Source organism: Eurytemora carolleeae, unplaced genomic scaffold (genome assembly GCF_000591075.1).
Source record: "Eurytemora carolleeae unplaced genomic scaffold, Eaff_2.0 scaffold344, whole genome shotgun sequence".
Classification (NCBI taxonomy): domain Eukaryota; kingdom Metazoa; phylum Arthropoda; class Copepoda; order Calanoida; family Temoridae; genus Eurytemora; species Eurytemora carolleeae.
This window is the reverse complement of record NW_019396248.1, coordinates 231,043-248,779: the sequence shown is the minus strand read 5'-3', so window position 1 is coordinate 248,779 and position 17,737 is coordinate 231,043. Positions and strand designations below refer to the sequence as shown.

General features: G+C 30.7%; 1 protein-coding gene across 3 annotated transcripts; it reads right to left on the bottom strand.

Moving 5' to 3' along the window:
* Positions 1-12,171, bottom strand: LOC111699324 (uncharacterized). Of its 3 annotated transcripts, none has more exons than XM_023469968.1 (8): positions 11,811-12,171; positions 5,624-5,687; positions 5,207-5,255; positions 4,559-4,624; positions 3,664-3,723; positions 3,375-3,458; positions 620-671; positions 1-348 (listed from the first exon to the last, which is right to left on the bottom strand). In XM_023469968.1, exons 1-8 carry the CDS (start codon positions 11,825-11,827, stop codon positions 255-257), a joined length of 486 nt encoding a protein of 161 aa, XP_023325736.1. In that variant the 5' UTR covers positions 11,828-12,171; the 3' UTR covers positions 1-254. The 3 variants fall into 3 exon arrangements, with proteins under 3 accessions (XP_023325736.1, XP_023325734.1, XP_023325735.1); XM_023469966.1 differs by lacking the exon at positions 11,811-12,171 and adding an exon at positions 7,980-8,103; XM_023469967.1 differs by lacking the exon at positions 11,811-12,171 and adding an exon at positions 7,980-8,103 and having other exon boundaries at positions 4,613-4,624.
* Positions 12,172-17,737: the final 5,566 nt, after the last annotated feature.

The following is a 17,737-nucleotide window of genomic DNA, read 5'->3' as shown; positions in this document are numbered from 1 at the left end:
ATTATGATCTTAGTTCGTTCCATTTGACAGCCCATTTAAAAAAAAAAAAAAATTTGTTTCTTTATTTTCTGGTGGTTTATAGACCTTTTTATCATCAATTTTGAGGGTTATTATATCGTTAGAACTGACGACGGTCATCCCAGAGTGAAATATATTTAGTGGTTTGGTCCATCATCTTCCCAAATTTTAGAAATAGTGAAACCTCAAGCAGAGGCTAAACGTACAGCATATCCTCCCTGATGTACTTGTAAACCTCAAGCAGAGGCTAAACGTACAGCATATCCTCCCTGATGTACTTGTAAAGTATCTCCCTGAGATATATGGTTCTGTACACTGAAAGAAACTCTCCTAAAAATACAAGTTAAAAGTTATTGTTATATGTAAATACTACTAGCTTCAGTACCCGGCGTTGCCCGTTCAATTTTTGAGACAATTTTTGGGGGGTCCCCCGTGTAAAATCGGATTCTGACCCCCAACACTTTTTAAGAATTCATGGCAAACCCAAGTTTTCTGACTAAAGCTGTGAAATGGTTAATATGATAATATAAAAAATATATAATAATAGACAAATATGTGACTATTATATATAAGAAATAAGCTCAAACTTGTTTTACCAGACCTGCTTCTACTTTGGAACTCAGGAGTCAATGAGTTTTCATCAAAATCAGAATCTAAAAAGACATTTTTAGGAAAATTTTTAAACATCTAGCAAATGTAAGAATGAGAAATATTGATTATTTTATATCAACAATTTTACCATTCAATCATTTCATTGCATTTTTAAACTACAGGGTGTCCCACATCAAATTAGACCGCGTCAATGGGTCTAAATTACGATTTGGGGGACAAATCAGAAAATTTAAGAAGAATGAATAATTTTGAAAAATTTAGTAAGGCTAATAGAATTTTTTTTGGCAGAAAAGGCTAGATTTTTCGAGTATTACGTGCGTATTTAGGTGTTAAAGATTGGAGATAATCTAATGATATTGGACGCTCTGTATAAATGCCAAGAATAATATTTTGCTTTAGAAATTTTTAGGATTTTATAAAAGATTTTAAAATTCAAAGTTTAAGCTAAACTTTTTGTGCGCAGAATGATGCAGGAATGCCGCGGACTGAACTCAATGGGTGAAATCTACCCTTCTCCTGATTAATGTGAGCCCCGGTATTTTCTTAAAAATCCTTGACGCGGCAATAATTTTTATACTTGTCACGCTCCGTTTACACCCCACACTACAAGGAGGGAGGGGGTGCAGAGACACCATGAACCCCGCAAAAATTACCTCCCAGCCTACAGATTTGCAAAATGATCACCAGGGATGGGCGGGGGGAATATAACGCTTATAATATAACCAACAAAAATAACAACCAACATTTTTTAGACAAAAATAAAACTTTTTTCGACCAAAAATATAACTATTTTCGACCAAAAATATAACTATTTTCGACCAAAAATATAACTTTTTTTGGCTCAAAATATATTCATTTTTGACTAAAAAAATAACAATATTTTTATCCAAAAATCAAACTTTTTTCCAAAATTTTATTTTAGCCAAAATATAATATTTTTACCAAAAATATAACCCTTTTTTAACCAAAAATATAAACATTTTTTGATTAAGAACATAACAGACTAAAAAATATAAACATATTTGACCAAAAATAGGTTTTGTCTGCATTTCACGATGTATGCGAAGACTTTACATGCGTCCTGTGTATACGTACATAAGTCTTCTTTTTCATACTTACTTTTAGGTATGTAAACCTATGCTGACTCTTGTCCACTAAAGTGCCCCCCCCCCTTTTAGAGAGGAAAGGAATGTGTGCATCTTGCTCACAAACTTGACACTGATTCTTAGTAAATTGGGAATCTTCTTATATTAACTAGGACATTTTCTGTTTATGGATCAAACATGTTATGGCTTTTATTTAATTATATTCAGAGGAATAATCCCATTTAGTTATTCATAAAAATTGTTTCTAATCATTAAAAATGCGCTTCATGGTCAAATTAAACGTTGGTTAAAAGACAGTCATATTTTCAGTTGAGAAATGGTTATATTTTTGGACAAAAATAGTTATATTTTTTATAAAAAATGGTTGTATTTTTTTGTTGAAAAAGGGTCATATTTCTAGGTTAATAATTTTAGATATAAAATGGTTATTATTTGGTTATAAAACAATTATATTTTTTGACTTAAAAAAGGTTACATTTTTAGTTAAGCAATAGTTATATTATTGGCTAAAAATGGTTATATTTTGATATAAATGTGTTTTTTTTTAGTAAAAAATGGATAAATTATTGGCTAAGAACAGGTTATATTTATAATTAAGCAATGAAAATATTATTGGCTAAAAAAGCAGTCATTGGTAAAATGGTTATATTTTTTGGTAAAAAAATGGTTATAATTTTGGGTAAAAAAAAATTCCATTTTTAATTATAAAATTGATATATTTACGGTTAAAAAATGGTTATATTTTTGTTAGAAAATGGTTATATTTTTGGGATAAAAGGATATTTTTTGAGGGGGGGAGAGGAAACAGTTAAACTTTGGTTAAAAAATCTTTATATTTTGTTAAAAAGGGCTATATTTGTGAGGAAAAAAGGTTTTTTTTTGTTAAAAAATTGTTATTTTTAAATTAAAAAATGGTTATAGTTTTAGTTTTTTGCCTAGTTAAATTTATGATTGGTAATATTTTGGGGGTTATGCAGGGCATGAAGACAGAAGGTGATAGTTTCAGAAACAGAGCGAGAGGCACGGAGACGGTTTTGTGGGGCCTGAAGATCATTCTGCAAATCTGGAGGCTCGGAGGTCATTTTTGCAGGGCTCATGGCGCCTCTGCATCCCCCCCTCCAACAACTCACAAACAAAAATGCCCGAGTGTCAGACTTGAATATGCGCATTTATCAAATCGTAAAATAGAATTCATTGTTTAGATCGAATGTGCTGTAAATGTGTCAGAATTGGCTGGGATGCCAGCTGTGCAAAATTCCGCCACATTGACGCCGGGAACAGGCTATAAATTGGCGGGAATTTGAAGAATTTAAAATGTAAACTTAGTCATTCGTCTTAGGAGAGTAAACTATGTAACTGTGATTTGTTTTTAACAGTTATATTTAATAATAACACAAATTTATTGATTTGTTCAACAAAAAAATGCAAAAATGTGGTTTTCATAAATTGCAGGTTTAATTTTTCTAGACAATTTTTTAAAATATCGAATATCTTCAAATCATCCCGAGGGGTTATATAAACATTTTAAACATCAAATATATCAGCTGCTGCAGTTGTATACTTATTGTTAATCTGAACAAATCCTGCCCCCTATTGTTGATATATTAAAAAGTAGTTTATGAAAAATGTATTGTTTACCTAATCCTAAAGTAAGTGTTGAAGGCCATTTTAGTATTCCACTTTGTCCGTTATCTGTTGGAGTATTGTCTGTCCTAGTAAAACCTATATAGAAAACTATTTATAACATAAAAAAGACAAATAAAGTATAAAAGAAGAAAAAAAATTGTTTAAAAAATATGAAGGAGACCCTGTTATGTTTATTTTGAAAGTTGAAAATTTTGCCTGGAAAAAAAATATCCCTATTTTTTTTTAATTTTAAAAATCCATCAATCCTGAATAGAAATATTCGCAATAAAATTTTACAAACCTGCTGAAGTATTCTCATAATAGGGTGGTGGTATTTCAACAGGGAATGGATAATTGGATTCTAAAATGTCAAAATTTGAATTATAAACAACGGTGCTCTTACTAAATATGCATAATATATTTACATCTTTTCTAAGTTTAAAATTGATTATTTCCAATTATGGGCTTGCTTAATTTGCGCATTTCTGCTTAAGCAACAATGAAAGAGACTGTAGAAATGAAACACTTTTAGGCTAAAAAGAAGATGATATCTTCCACATAAAATATAAAATTTAAAAGGTACCATTGTGAATCAGGAAAAACCCTCATTAAATGGAATCTACTAATGCTATTAAATTCTCTTAAAGAATAAAGTTATCTCAGATTAATACTTTTGAATTGACTGAATCAGTTTAAATGAGCCGAACTTAATTCCGAATAAAAACACAATTATTTAAAGAGGAGAGAATAAGTTTAAGTCGATTGAATTGATGTAAGTTAGAGCCGGTAACTTTTAAATTTACAGAATTGTTAATCAATTAAAATGAATTAGACTCGACAGTCGACATGTCTAATTCAAAAGTCAAATTAAAGTTCATAATTTTATCGTTCTAGTATATAGATCATTATAAGGCTTTTTTTGACCAAACAATTAGGTCCTAAGTATTTTAAAAACGTTCCTTCCTCCCACCATATTCTATAATTGCGCCAAAATTTTAAAAATTTCCAATGATCTCATGAAAAGCATGCATCTGAAACATATACTTGTATTTCTCAAGAACTCATCTTGTTTAATGAATGACCCTATAAACTTGTCTTTATAGAATTTAAAATCTGAAATCAGAAATTCACTGAATAGACAGAACTATGTATGTTGGTAGTTTAGGTGTAATAAATATGGATAGAATGGATCTGACCTATAAACAAATTCCTGGAAAGTGATCTTCTCAGAGGACGTAGAAATATCTTACCCCCATTGGGAACTAGATTTAAATAAAAATATAAATTTTAAAATCGTTAAAAAGAAATGCAATGACGATCCAAAATTTTTTTAATCTGTTGATATAAACGGTTAATTTGAATTTTGGCAATATACATAAAACATATTTTAGGCGTGCTTTGATTTAGTAAAGGAATCTAAACGTTTAAACTGTAAGGAACCATTAATTTAACTTAATAAAATCCGTACAATCGTCTCTGAAGTCTCATCCTTTGAGGGTACCACTGTACCTCAAAATTCTCAAAATTTGAAATCAAAATAGTTCAGAGCCTTTTTGAGCTTTAATCAGTATATTATATCCACCTTTGATTTGCATCGCTCTTTATAGCATTTGAATAATCTTATATAAATTTTGTTTGTCTGTATGTTTGTTTGTAACCTATAAACGTCAAAACAGCTGAACTGACCGGGCCCAATTTTTTTGTGGAACTTAACATGACCCCAGATTAGGTTTAAGTATTGAAAGATTGAACAATAAGTTAAAGTTCAAATAAAAAATGGAAGCAAAGGGCCTTGATATAGACTAATTTTCTAAATTCTTATAAAATACATATTTTCATGTTTCCTGCTTTAGATTGTTTATCCCTGCACTCCTCGTAGATATCTAGGTCTTCCTAAAAGAAGAAAAAAACATTATTTTCTTTTTCTTTGTTTTTGAGAAACTTTTCTTATCAAATTTAAACCCCGGGCCTTGCTTTAAATTGTCTTTATTTTTGCATCACTTTTTTCGTATTTTGATTTCATTATCATTGCTTAATTACTTCGTTTCTTTACTACTTCAACGGAAATAAAAGTTCCAAGATATGATTTGGCCAAGTCAAGTGCCAGTTTTAGACAAAAATGAAGGTTTGGAACTTTCGTCCCCTGAGATTGTTTATAATATAAGTTCAAATATAATTCATGTAAAGCTAAAATCCTTTTCCATTTCGATTGTAATTTTTTTTCCATATTCCTGTTATTTTAATAAAATATATTTTTTTACCTCGCCCGAGATAAAAATGTAGATATTATGGAAGAAAGCATTCCATTTATCTTCAAACCAGATCCTAATTATGAATATTAATAACGCTACAACGCTAAAAATAAACTCTAAAATCATCCTAATTTAGTAAAAAATCCAGAATTTGTCAGTGTTAGTTAAACTGGCAAGCAAGGAAGATGTTAGATTCATCAATTATCTTCCCAAATTTTGAGGGCCTGCAATCAACTCAGAGACTTTATTAGAGATCAACTTGAGTCCAGAACACCAACTGAACATGAGTTATTACAATTTGTTCCACATCTCAGAGAGGAGAAAGGAATTGCTTTATTCAGTATTTGGACAATTTAAAATTCTGTGTACAAAGGGAAAATCTTTATTTTATCTTAAACAGTACTACAGAGTAACAATTCTGGAAAAGCTTTGATGTTGATAGCAATCAAAAGGTTAATGTGTTCAGCACTGCAGTAACATCCAACAGTTTCTTTTGGATGCTGATTCTTCTACTCCTTTTTGGATTGTTAAAGGGAGTGTTCGCGAAAAATGAAAGGGGGTATAGGCTTAATGCGATAAAAAAGCGCTTTTAATCGCTAATAATCTTACTTCTATCTGTTGCGTCTATAAGGAGAAAATTGTTAAAGACGTCTCATACCGAAGAACGTAGCGACCATACAAATTGAGAAAATTGCATCATACGATTTAGACCGTAAAAAAAATCAATTTAATTTCAAACAAATCATTCAGATATTACAACCTATAGTCATCGATTATCTTTCGCCACATTTATATATAGTTGATTTTTCATAATATGTTTTAATTGTTATGATCTCAGAGTTACTTATAAAAACATTTATTCCTGTTTCGAGGATTTTTGGTAATGAAGACGACATTTTCATATTTTCCAGAAATGTTCGAAAACAAGTTGTAAGCTAAATATTTTTTAAAAAACAAAATCAAAACTAGTATGAAATATCAAATATATGCAAATGTGGCGAAATTAAATTGATTTTTTATGGTCTAAGTCGTATGTTGCAATTTTCTCAATTTGTATGGACGCCATGTTATTCGGTATGAGACGTATTTAACAATTTTCTCCTTATAGACGCAACAGATAGAAATAAGATTAGTAGCCATAAAAAGCGCTTTTTTATCGCATTAAGCCTATACCCCCTTTCATTTTTCGCGAACACTCCCTTTAAAAAGACTGTTTGTTTGGCTTATTATGGTAGACTATAAGGCATGCAGAAATGATGAATATTCAGATAGAATTGTGTAAGAGCACATCTGAGGCAATCTGTGTGATACATTCATGGGCCAAGTAAAGAATTCATAAAAACCCAGAAAAGTTTTCTGGTCCCTAGGACCGCAGTGCTGATATAGTTAACCAATACATTGGAACCATTAAAGAGAAGCTCGGGAAAATTTACTGGTCGTCTTCTTTGGACTGGAAATGCAAAATCTTTCCTTAACAACCCAATAGGTTACTAAGGTTCCTTCTAATATTGCGGAGAGACTACAGCTGGGCAGTGGACACCCCATGTGTATAGGATGTATATTCAGCAGATACTGCAGTAGCTGCTGCAGGCGCCAACTCAGAACAGATGAGGGACTTTATTGGATGAGCTAACACAGAGATGACAGCTGAGTACATTTAAACTTGTATGGCAGCTCACACAATAGTTTTATAAAATTTTATAATATTACAGGTAATTAATAAAATGTATGTTTACTTGTCTTGATGCAAAAGTTATTTCCATGTTTAAGCTTTTTTACAGAGCAGAATTAAAAATAAAATATAATTATTATAATTTCATTTTCATTAAAAAAAACGTTTCTAAATATTATAATAATCTAAACTTATAAAAAAACGGTTTATTTAACATTATAGCACGATGATTTCTTTAAAGCATGTCTATGTATTTTTTTAAAAAAATTGACCATAACCTGTACTTTCATTTCAGTAAAGGATAATCTGATATATATTTTATAAACATTGAATCTGATTATATCTAATTTATTAATCACATTCGTTTATTTAGTGACGTCTAAGAGGATTTGTAATTTGAAAATATTACCAATCAAAATGAATTATGCAGTGAGAACTACGGTTATATCAATTATTTGTTAACAAGCTTTTTTTCAAATTAGAAGTTCACAAGTAATTAGAGAGAAGATTTTCGATTTGACAGCTTCCCTTTTTTCATGTTTTTATGTATCTATACTGTTTAAAAGCTTAATATAATGTAAAATTGCATATTCACAATACATATTTCTGTGCTGTACAATGTTGTGATTTACATTACTGTACTGTAACTGTTTACCTAGCTATCATGTACAGAACTGTACTTTAACTGTTTACCTAGATATCATGTACAGAACTCCAAGAATTAGAATAAAATGACCCAAAAGTATCAAACCAAAGAATATGCTTTGCTCAGAATTCAAATTCAACATTATTTAATTTCTACAAGTTTTAAAGAAAAAATAATAAAAATAAAAAGTCTGGAATGTTTTTAATTTTATAATGTTAAACCCTAAATGTGCCAAACATCGAAAGAATTTATCAAACGTCGTCTTGAACATTTTTTAATGGGTTTTATACTATTTTACGTAAATCTTAGTATTTGCGAAAATAAATATATAGTCATGAATATGCGGGAACAGTTTTAAAGAGCTCCATATAATCATTTAATTAAAAAACTAGATATCTGCAACATTCCATTTTCAGAAAGTGAAGAATACGACATTAGACGAATTCTTTTGATGTATGGCTTATTCAGGGTTTAACTGTACATATTATTTTTACAATTACACCGCATGGTTGATGTTTAATGCGTGATATATCTGATATATACTGATGTGAAATCAATAAACTTTTAAATGTCAATCTGTTTAAGCCTCACAGAAAAGAGTTTCCTCGTAAAAAAAATATTCGGAAATTAAGAACTATTAAGAACTAAAAATGGTCGCGACATCAAGTTTATTAACAGATTAAAATTCTAAAAGATTAGTTAGTGTACTAATGAAATGTTTTAAAGGTAAATAGAATTTATCAGGTCTAGAAGAAAGGTTTACAAAATAATACAAACTACTAAATTATTTTATTAATAATTAATATGCATTTTCTCATAGATTTCATTTAATAGAAATGGTGTATTTTGAAAAAGGTTTTATGTTGGGTCAAATAAAAAAATTGAATGTGCAATTTAATTCTTAAATTTTTCAGATGACGGATAAAATGGTACCGTAGACAATCTGACATGCCACTCTATAAATGGAGGGTCACATAAAATGATGTTAGGGACTTCCCAAAGGCAATTTCCCAAACTGCAACTTCCCAGATATCCAATATCTCAAGCGGCAACTTCCTAGCATGTTCTAGCTACAGAGTTGTGCCCCCCTAGCCCATCCTAGCCGCAGCGCTGTTAAATACAAAATAGAAACTTTTCAGCTTTTTATGTCAAACCTGTCCTAAATATAAAGCAGGCAAAAGGTCGTTTAAGAAAAGAAAATAAATATATGAAACTTAAGCTTTTAGAGTGCTTCGCGCCAATTTTTTATTTCAATTGTGAACATTTTCTTTTTGTATACATTATAGACTAAAACAAAAACAAAAATTTCGCGGATTATATAAAAAAATTAATTTAGTGGATTTTTAAAATTTTCTAAAATCAAATTTTGATAGAGGCAAATTTTTGAAAATATGATCATCCAAAAACCTTCCCTGTAAAGTTCCACACAAAATTTTGGTGAGATCGGTTCAGCCGTTTTGACGTTTATTGGATGGATACAAAAAAACAGACACCCAAGCAGACAAGCAAAGTATACATATATATAGATAGCAGAATAGAAAACTAGACGGTATAAATTGGTCCACAAATGCAAGAACTATTTAAATTCAAAGAAACTTTTAGTAATATTTCGATTGTTCGCAAAATAGAAAATACAGCATAACAAATTATTTTTGATTGATATTAAAGATATTACGCTTTAAATTGTTTTCTGTGGGACCACTGTAGAAGAGTAGTATAGAGTAGAATCAGGATAAAATGCAAGCAATCAAGTTCAATCAACATTCCTTCTTGAAAACTGTTTATACTTTGATCCTAAGGATTAAGGCTGATAATTCTTCACTATAAATATTGAAAACTAATTAAATACTCGTAAACCTTTCAGTCTTTATAGAAAAAATTTTATTGAAAAAAAAATTCGGTAGGTTTCTGTAAATTATTTGAATTCTTTATACTATAAATAGATAGAAGACAAGGTCTCTAAACAAAGTGCAGATAAAGAGATAGGTCACTAAATCATACATTGTCAACATTAATTGCAGAGAGTGCCTCTATTTTATTCGATCATAACTTGGTTTTTATTATCATTTAACTTTATCTTAAAGGAAGGGTTGTTTTTGAATTATAAGTGATTTTATTGTTTTAGGGGAGTGTACACTTAATTTTAATTGACCCTCCATGAATAGAGTGGCATGTGCAATTTACAACAGTACCCTTTGAACCTAAACAAGGATGATAGACTTATCCTTGCTTATCTAGAAAAAGCGCTTGTTGTTGTTGTTGTTAAACACTGATTTTAGAAATAATAATATTTTTCAGTTTCAAAAAATAAATATTTACTTTATAGCTTTTTGGAAAACCTTGAACAAAAGAAAGCAGGTTGCGCAATTTTTGCGAAGAAATTTTGCATTGTTTTTTGCACAGATGCCTTTAAAGAGAATTTGCAAATTTTCAGTTTTCCTTAATTAAAAATTTTGTTTTTGACAATTATGAAATTTTTTGCATATTTGCAGTGGTAAGGGCTTTTCAAAAATGTAAAATATATCATATTTCTCGCATCTTTTGTTTTGCACATTTTTGCTTAATATCTTGATATAGCAATAAATATTTAAAATTTAGCAAATTTGCTAATTTGATTGTAGATTATTAAAGTAGAATATAAGGAATTTCCAAAAGTGTATCAAATGTTAAAGACTTGTATCATAATAAGGAAATAGACGACTATTTTGGGTAAACCAGCCTTATAAATAGGGTAAAAAAACTAACAGGCATCGAGCTGCAAATTTTCTATTATGAAGAGTTTAAACTAATCCCCCCTCCTCTTATTAATTTTGCAAATGCAGTAGACTTGGAATTTCACTATCTTCAACAAAGAATGTTGATGATATGTATAATTATTACTTAAAAGGTAAGGTTGGGTTTAGAAAATGTCAGGACAGACTGAAGGCAAGCATTGCAGTAGGGCAGTCTCGATCAGGGGCTAGAGCAGACGTTTGGCCACAGATCCAATTCTTTGCCCATATGAAGCATATAAGATACATATGTACAAAATTGAGGTGCTAGGTTTTTACTAAAGGCATTTTCCCAAGGGCGACTTCCCAAGTGGCAATTTTCTAAGTGGCATCTTCCAAAAAAATAGGTCAGGCCTTCTGAGGCGCTGCAGGCTGCAATGGGCCGAGCGCTGTGGCTAGAGGGCTGAGCACTGTGGTTAGGATAGACTTGGGAAGTTGCTACTTGGGAAACTGTAGAGTTAGGAAGTTTCCACATGGGGAAATACCCATGGGAAGTGCCTGGTTGGGAAAAAGACTTTGGGAAAATGCCTAACAACAAAACTGATTGGGAGGAGGAGGGGGGGGGGGGGTCCAATTAGCGTTTTCTAGGAAAAGATCAATGTTTATCTAGACACGGATTCATCACACACACAAATAGAATGAGAAGGAATTAACGTTTATTTGTCTAGACCGCAGTAAACACTTTTTAATTGGTCTCAGATTCTAACAATGTTATTCTAAGCCTTGTTTCACTAATTTTACACCTGTTTAAAGTTCAACCCAAGGTGAGAGTTGAAACTGATTTTATGATATGAGAAATGATGAATGCTTTGCGCCCTTTTTCATTCATAATTATTCAATTCACTTAAATACAATAAAGATACCCATTTTCTAAGCAAAATATATTTTTTATATGCTCTCGATTCAAGAATTAAAAGTTAATATTACAGGATATACTAAATATTTAAATATAAACCTAGTTGTAATCTCTGTTTGTCTGTTTGTTATGTCATGAAACCCTTAAACGATTTGCCGCAAATTTGGATAGGGGAACTCGGGAGAATCACGGGAATGCAAGGCTGGGTTCTCAAGCTATTAATTGATAATTTATGTAGATATTTGGATTACCTAAAAATAATCTTCATATTTACCCGTTCCGTTCAATTATAATTCCTATTCGGAAGAGAATGTAAATGTATCAAAGCGGAATAGTTTTGACCTGAAGTCGACCTTCGCATTCTTTATTTCTACCTCAATATCACGCCGCAACTACATACTATGGACAATTGGAAAAAAACAAATTTCAATTTTATTTTCTACGAATTTTCAATGTAAGTGAACCATTATTGATAATTTAGTGTTGTAACTTGTAACCTTGTTTGAAGTGTTTCAAAGGGAATCCTTATGATTTTGCATCAATCATTTTTTTACAGGAATCAATTATGGATGGACTTTAGTTCTCAGGGGCGGTTTACTATCCGCCCCCCCCCCACGTGGATTTAACGGTTCTGTCAATATTCCAGAAAGCTGTGACTTTCGGTCACAATTTGACCCATTAAGCATAATTTGTTAGCCTTTTTTTTAGAAATACTTTTTTTGTTGGCGTATGCAATTTGAATGAAATGTATAAAATAAACAAATCCGTAAAGTAAATGATTATTGAATTAAAGACCAAAACACGTTTGATTTCAAATAGAAGAAACCGAATGCTGCTCACTCTGGTTAGTCCGGTGTGCCCCCCCCCCTGAATAATTGAAATATACAAAAAATATCTTGTCCATTTAACACTAATGTTTAGAGCAATTGATATGTTCCATTGACATTTGTAAATAATTAGGAAGCTGTTAAATAACAAATACTGGAAAGTATAGTGTTAAGTTTTCAAATTTTCCTCCTCCCCTTTAACTACACTGCTGAACTGAAAGTTCAAGGCTTCTGCTTTCAACAGTTAAAAAAAGTTGTAACTGATCCCGTTCATTTTTTATCTTAGCAGGAGGAGTTGGATCTTTTTTTTAGTAACCATTAGCTTTGCAAAGCAAAACTATTTAAAAAATGTAACTCCTACGCCGCGGTCCTACAACGTGGAATGTGAGCTGGATTTATTTTTTGCGCATTTTCTGGGCAAATGCCTCACTGTCTGTTTTATTTGACAATAATTTTGATAATGAAAGGTCGTCTGTCTCTTAATGGCATTGAAAAATCCGACGCACTTTCTAATCAACATTTTATTCAAAATTACATTTTTTCCTAAAGTGTTTTTTTTTAATCGACAGGCAAATCCAGGAACTTAAGCTAGTAGGCAAAACCAACCCTAAAGATTTTTACATGAATGTAAAAAAAATTTTTTTTTCGTAAAAAGTTCAATGTTTACTTAAGCTTATGATATTAGAATTGCATTTGGGAGTTGAATTATAAATAATTCTATTTTAAGTCTCTACAATAACTTTTTTCTTCGGAATAGTTGACATTTATCAAATTCCTTTCTTTCCCTTAATGTTGCAAGGACTATTTTGAATCACATGCAACTACGTTTTATTACTGCAGTGTTACTTACAAAGGAGTGCACTGGGCACTTCAGAGACGACTGTACGGAATTTGCAAACTGTTTTTTTCTCTTATATTCATGGTTCCCTGCAAATTATAAACTTGTTTATATTTTATGTCAACAGTTATTTGGTAAGGTAATGTAAGGCTATATTCCAGGCAGAAGACGTAATTTAGCCTTTGGACCGTCATATCAGAAGAGTTTACATTCTTATCCTCTGAAGGCCTTGGCTAAACCTTTAGTACAGTGAGAAGCAGAAAACTACGGAAAAGGAAGACGACTATATAGCAATAATTTTCCCCCCCGTTATATACTTATAAAAGCACTTACAAGTGAAATGGGTCTGTTTTCATTGGATAGTTGATGTGTCTTATGTTTATTGGACTATTTAAAGTCATTCTTTGAGTCCCAAAGTCGACTTGTTATTCCAAAGTTTTTTGCTTCTTACTGTAATATTTGATGATCAGATCTTATTCAATTAGGATGCAAACATTCTTTGCCATTGGGATTCGGTTTTCTCCAGTTTTCTTTTCTTTAAAGGGATTATAAGCTTATTTTCAAATGACCCTTCATGCAAATATGGAGAAGCCCAAATTAAAATGGTATTAAGTATGAATTTTTTGTTAAAGTTTTGTTTCATTAAAAAGCTTATTTTCTGTTGCGGTTTCTCTGCGAATATGATTTGCGCATTTCTCGTCTAATAGAAGCAATGGAGAAATTCCCCAAAATGCACTTTCCGAGTCAGGAAACCAACGAAATCTTTCACATTTTTATCAAATCACAAGGGTACCGTTGTAAATCGGGCAGGAAAGGTTATTTGAAATTACGCTTACAGTCCCTTTAGGTTAAAACCTAAATCAAATTATAATTAGATATATAAATAAAAGCTTGAAGTGAAGCTAAGTTTACCTTTCGATGCTTATTATTTACTACACAGTATTCAACATTTTACAGTATGATGTTTGTTTAACAAATAAAAGTGTGCTTTTCAATTAAAATGTTAAGAACAAATGTGATCCATGTTTAATGTTTGGATTGAGAGAAAAAATACTAGTTAGAGTTGGTTGGACTGAAACAAGAAGGACTATAGGTAGAGTTGGTTGGACTGGAACAAGAAGGACTATAGGTAGAGTTGGTTGGACTGGAACAAGAAGGACTGGTCTGCACTAGTTAGACTAAGTTCAATTCAGATCTATTATATCATTTCCTCGTGATAATTTCAGTTTTTCCATAAATTTTCCACAAACTCTGTCCAGATCCAATTTTTTGCAATTTTTTCCTTTGCTTGAGAAATATATCAGGGAGTTCATGCAGAAAATTGTAGAATGCGTTCAGGAGAAGTTAGCTGTAAATTTTCGTTGATTACGCCCAAACTGCACCTGCACCTGTCAGGGGTGTATCCAGTAATACTGTCAGGGCGCATGGAGATATTTAATAAAAAAATTGGACGATATCTTCATTTTTTAAGGATGTAAAACAAATTCACTCGAGCTGTGGCCACAATTCTTCTGATTTAAGAGGTAGCGGCGAGCAATAAATAAGCCCAAATATATTTAAATTCAGAAATTGCACATCTGATAAAGGTTGGTAGGGTATTAATAAAGATCCACTGCAACGACAAATTTTTAGTGGTACGACTTTGTGACTTCGTAGCTCCTCTAGTTTAAACTCATAAGTATGAGAAAATCATCATCAGATAAAAAATTCCATTCTCATTTATAAACAATTAAATATATTTTGAACGTACAATAATATATTTGGTTTGAAACAGCATCAAATACATTGCTTTAATAGCGTCTGTATTTTTATTGTTTTTTGGTTCTCCCTGTAGTAGAAAACCTTTCTTATCGCCCCAAGAATTTGGGCCTCCAGGCTGAAACAAATTGTAATATTTTACACATATTTTTGTTTCTAAATCAACATTGATACAATGAAGAAGTTCAGGAATGAAAAAAATAAAGCTCCTTGCTATAAATATATATATATATGTATATATATATGTATATATATATATATATATATGTATATATACATATGTATATATATATATATATATATTGTAAAACACAATTTCTAAATTTGTAAATGTCATGCTACAAAACGTCCATTTTCCATTTTATGTTTAAGATTATAAAACAAAACAAAATAATTTTTGTTCATTTTCCCTAACTCTCTGCTTTCCACACTAAGGTCTAGAGATCAAACAAATTTTTTTGATGCATTTTCTAATCCCATTTTTTTTCTGAGAGAAGACAGCTTATTTAATTAATCTATCGTAATTGCTTAAATACTTTAATATCAAGTCATTTTATAGTTAACATAGAGGTTGAAACTTTTGAACTTCAAATCTTTATTATGTAAATGTTATTTCAAGAGAACCTTCATGATTAGAGTTCCATACCCAATTCACAACGGTACCCTGTAGTCCATAAACCAGATTAACAATTAGGAATATATCGTCGTTTTTCCACCAGACTTTAAAAGATATAATTTCTCTCGATTTCCTTTATTGTGTCTGCTGCAAAATAATCAATTTTCAAAATGAATAACAAAGATAATTCCATCATCATTGAAGAATTGGGATACTGTTGTAAATTGGAACTTTACCTATTAAACACCTTATTTCGTATTTTCTCGATAGCACTTTTTTGCCCATGCATCATCATGCATCATGCATCATGCATCATGCATCATGCATCATGAGATTTAATTGAAAAAGTATTAAGATACAATTCCTCGCGTAAGTTTAAAAATTGTTGAATAATTGACCAAAGCGCGATTAAAACTAACGAAATTTTTCATGAAAAAGAATTTCGTTCAGAAAAGAACGAACGATGGACGAACTTAATGGATCGGTCAGAGAAATGAAAAAAAACGATCTAATTTTTAAAACCAAGAAACGAACGATTTAAATTTTCACTTTTCTATGAAAAACTGAGCAAACAAAATTTCCAAAGATAAAAAACCCTTTTTTCTGAACGAACGCTTTTACTTAGCAAACGATTTTACTAAACGATCGTTTAGTGATAAAACGAACGAAATACATGGAAAATGAACGAAAATTTTTTTTAACAACGGAAAAAAAAACAAAAATAAACAATCGAAATGAAAAATTCGAATTTGTCCATCTCTAGCTCTGATACCAATAGAACCTAGTTTTTTTTTTAAAGAGCCGTAAATATAAGTTATTCGAAATACTTTGAAAGGAAACATAAGATCAACATAAGAATATTAACACTTCATGTTACTATGAGCCTGCCTGTCTCGATTCGATATATCCTTCAAAAAGTCAAAAATTCAAAAATGTTATTTTATCTTACGTTTGTATGAATATATTTCATGGAATTTCTAGAGAAGAACATTTTTGTATTTAAACAATGAATTTCTGCAAACTATTGCGTCAAAATTACTCAACACAGATGAATTAAACACCTTTTTACTAGTTTGATACAAATACATGATGTATAAATGTTTGAAATACTATTAAATAAGTAAGTTGAATTTATATTGTTTTGTTTTGCTCAGAAAGAACAATGTTTATTTACACTTGTTCCAGGCATCTTTAAAACAATACTGGCTGACACTTGTTGGTTTTAGGGTTTCTTGAACTGGAAGAAAGGTGGAGATAGTGCAGTTGTTAATCTTTATATATATAATTAATGCGATTTTAAAAGCTTAGAAATTTGAAAGTTTGAAATTTCCCTGATCTATTCCAAATTTTGACCCCGGAGAGGATATATATGCCAAAAAAAACGACAAACCAAGACGATTAACAAAGATACGAAGATTCAGAATGATTCTGAAATTTTTACTTGCATTATGATTATGCTGTCTTGTACAACCTTAAAAAACACAAAAGACCGCTAAAAATGTTTGAGACAGAACTCTTTATACAGTTCAACCCTGAATGAGCCATACATCGAAAGATTTTATCAAGTGGGTTTATACTACTCTGTACGTAAATCTCAGAATTTGTGAAAATAAATAAATTGCCATGAATATGCGGGAACAGTTTTAAAGAGCTCCATATAATCATTTAATTAAAAAACTAAATATCTGCAACATTCCATTATCATCAGAAAGTGAAAAATACGACATTTGATGAATTCTTTCGATGTATGGCTTATTTATGGTTTAACTTTAGAATAACATTTGTTTAGAACACATAATCCTTAATACTCTTAAGAGTTTTTTTTTCTGAACTTCCTTCATATTTTAAAAAAGTCTTAAATTCCAAAATTTATATAAAGTCCAAAGAACGTATTGTAACCCTATAAAGGTGTTTGTGGAGTAATAGTTCCAATTTAAAAGTACCCCTGCAGTCGACGAGGAAGTACTAGAGTAAACCTGCCAAAATAAACAATATTTAAAGTAAGTGTGTTCAATGTTCATCTTGTAACTAAGTGTACTTGTTAAATTATGTTTCCACACTGTTAGTTTTGGCGAACATAAACATAATATTTGCAAACAGTAAACATTGCAATATTATTTGCAAGCTTGAATTCAACTT

Bases quoted from the DNA above. Each gene is read 5' to 3' on its own strand.
- LOC111699324 (XM_023469966.1), bottom strand. From the start codon at position 8,074: ATGTTGAATTTGAATTCTGAGCAAAGCATATTCTTTGGTTTGATACTT. The intron at 5,688-7,979 runs GTAAACAGTTAA...ATTCATAATTAG, and splicing joins GTTCTGTACATGATATCTAG to GATCTGGTTTGAAGATAAAT. The intron at 672-3,374 runs GTAAACAATACA...ATGTCTTTTTAG, and splicing joins AACACTTACTTTAGGATTAG to ATTCTGATTTTGATGAAAAC.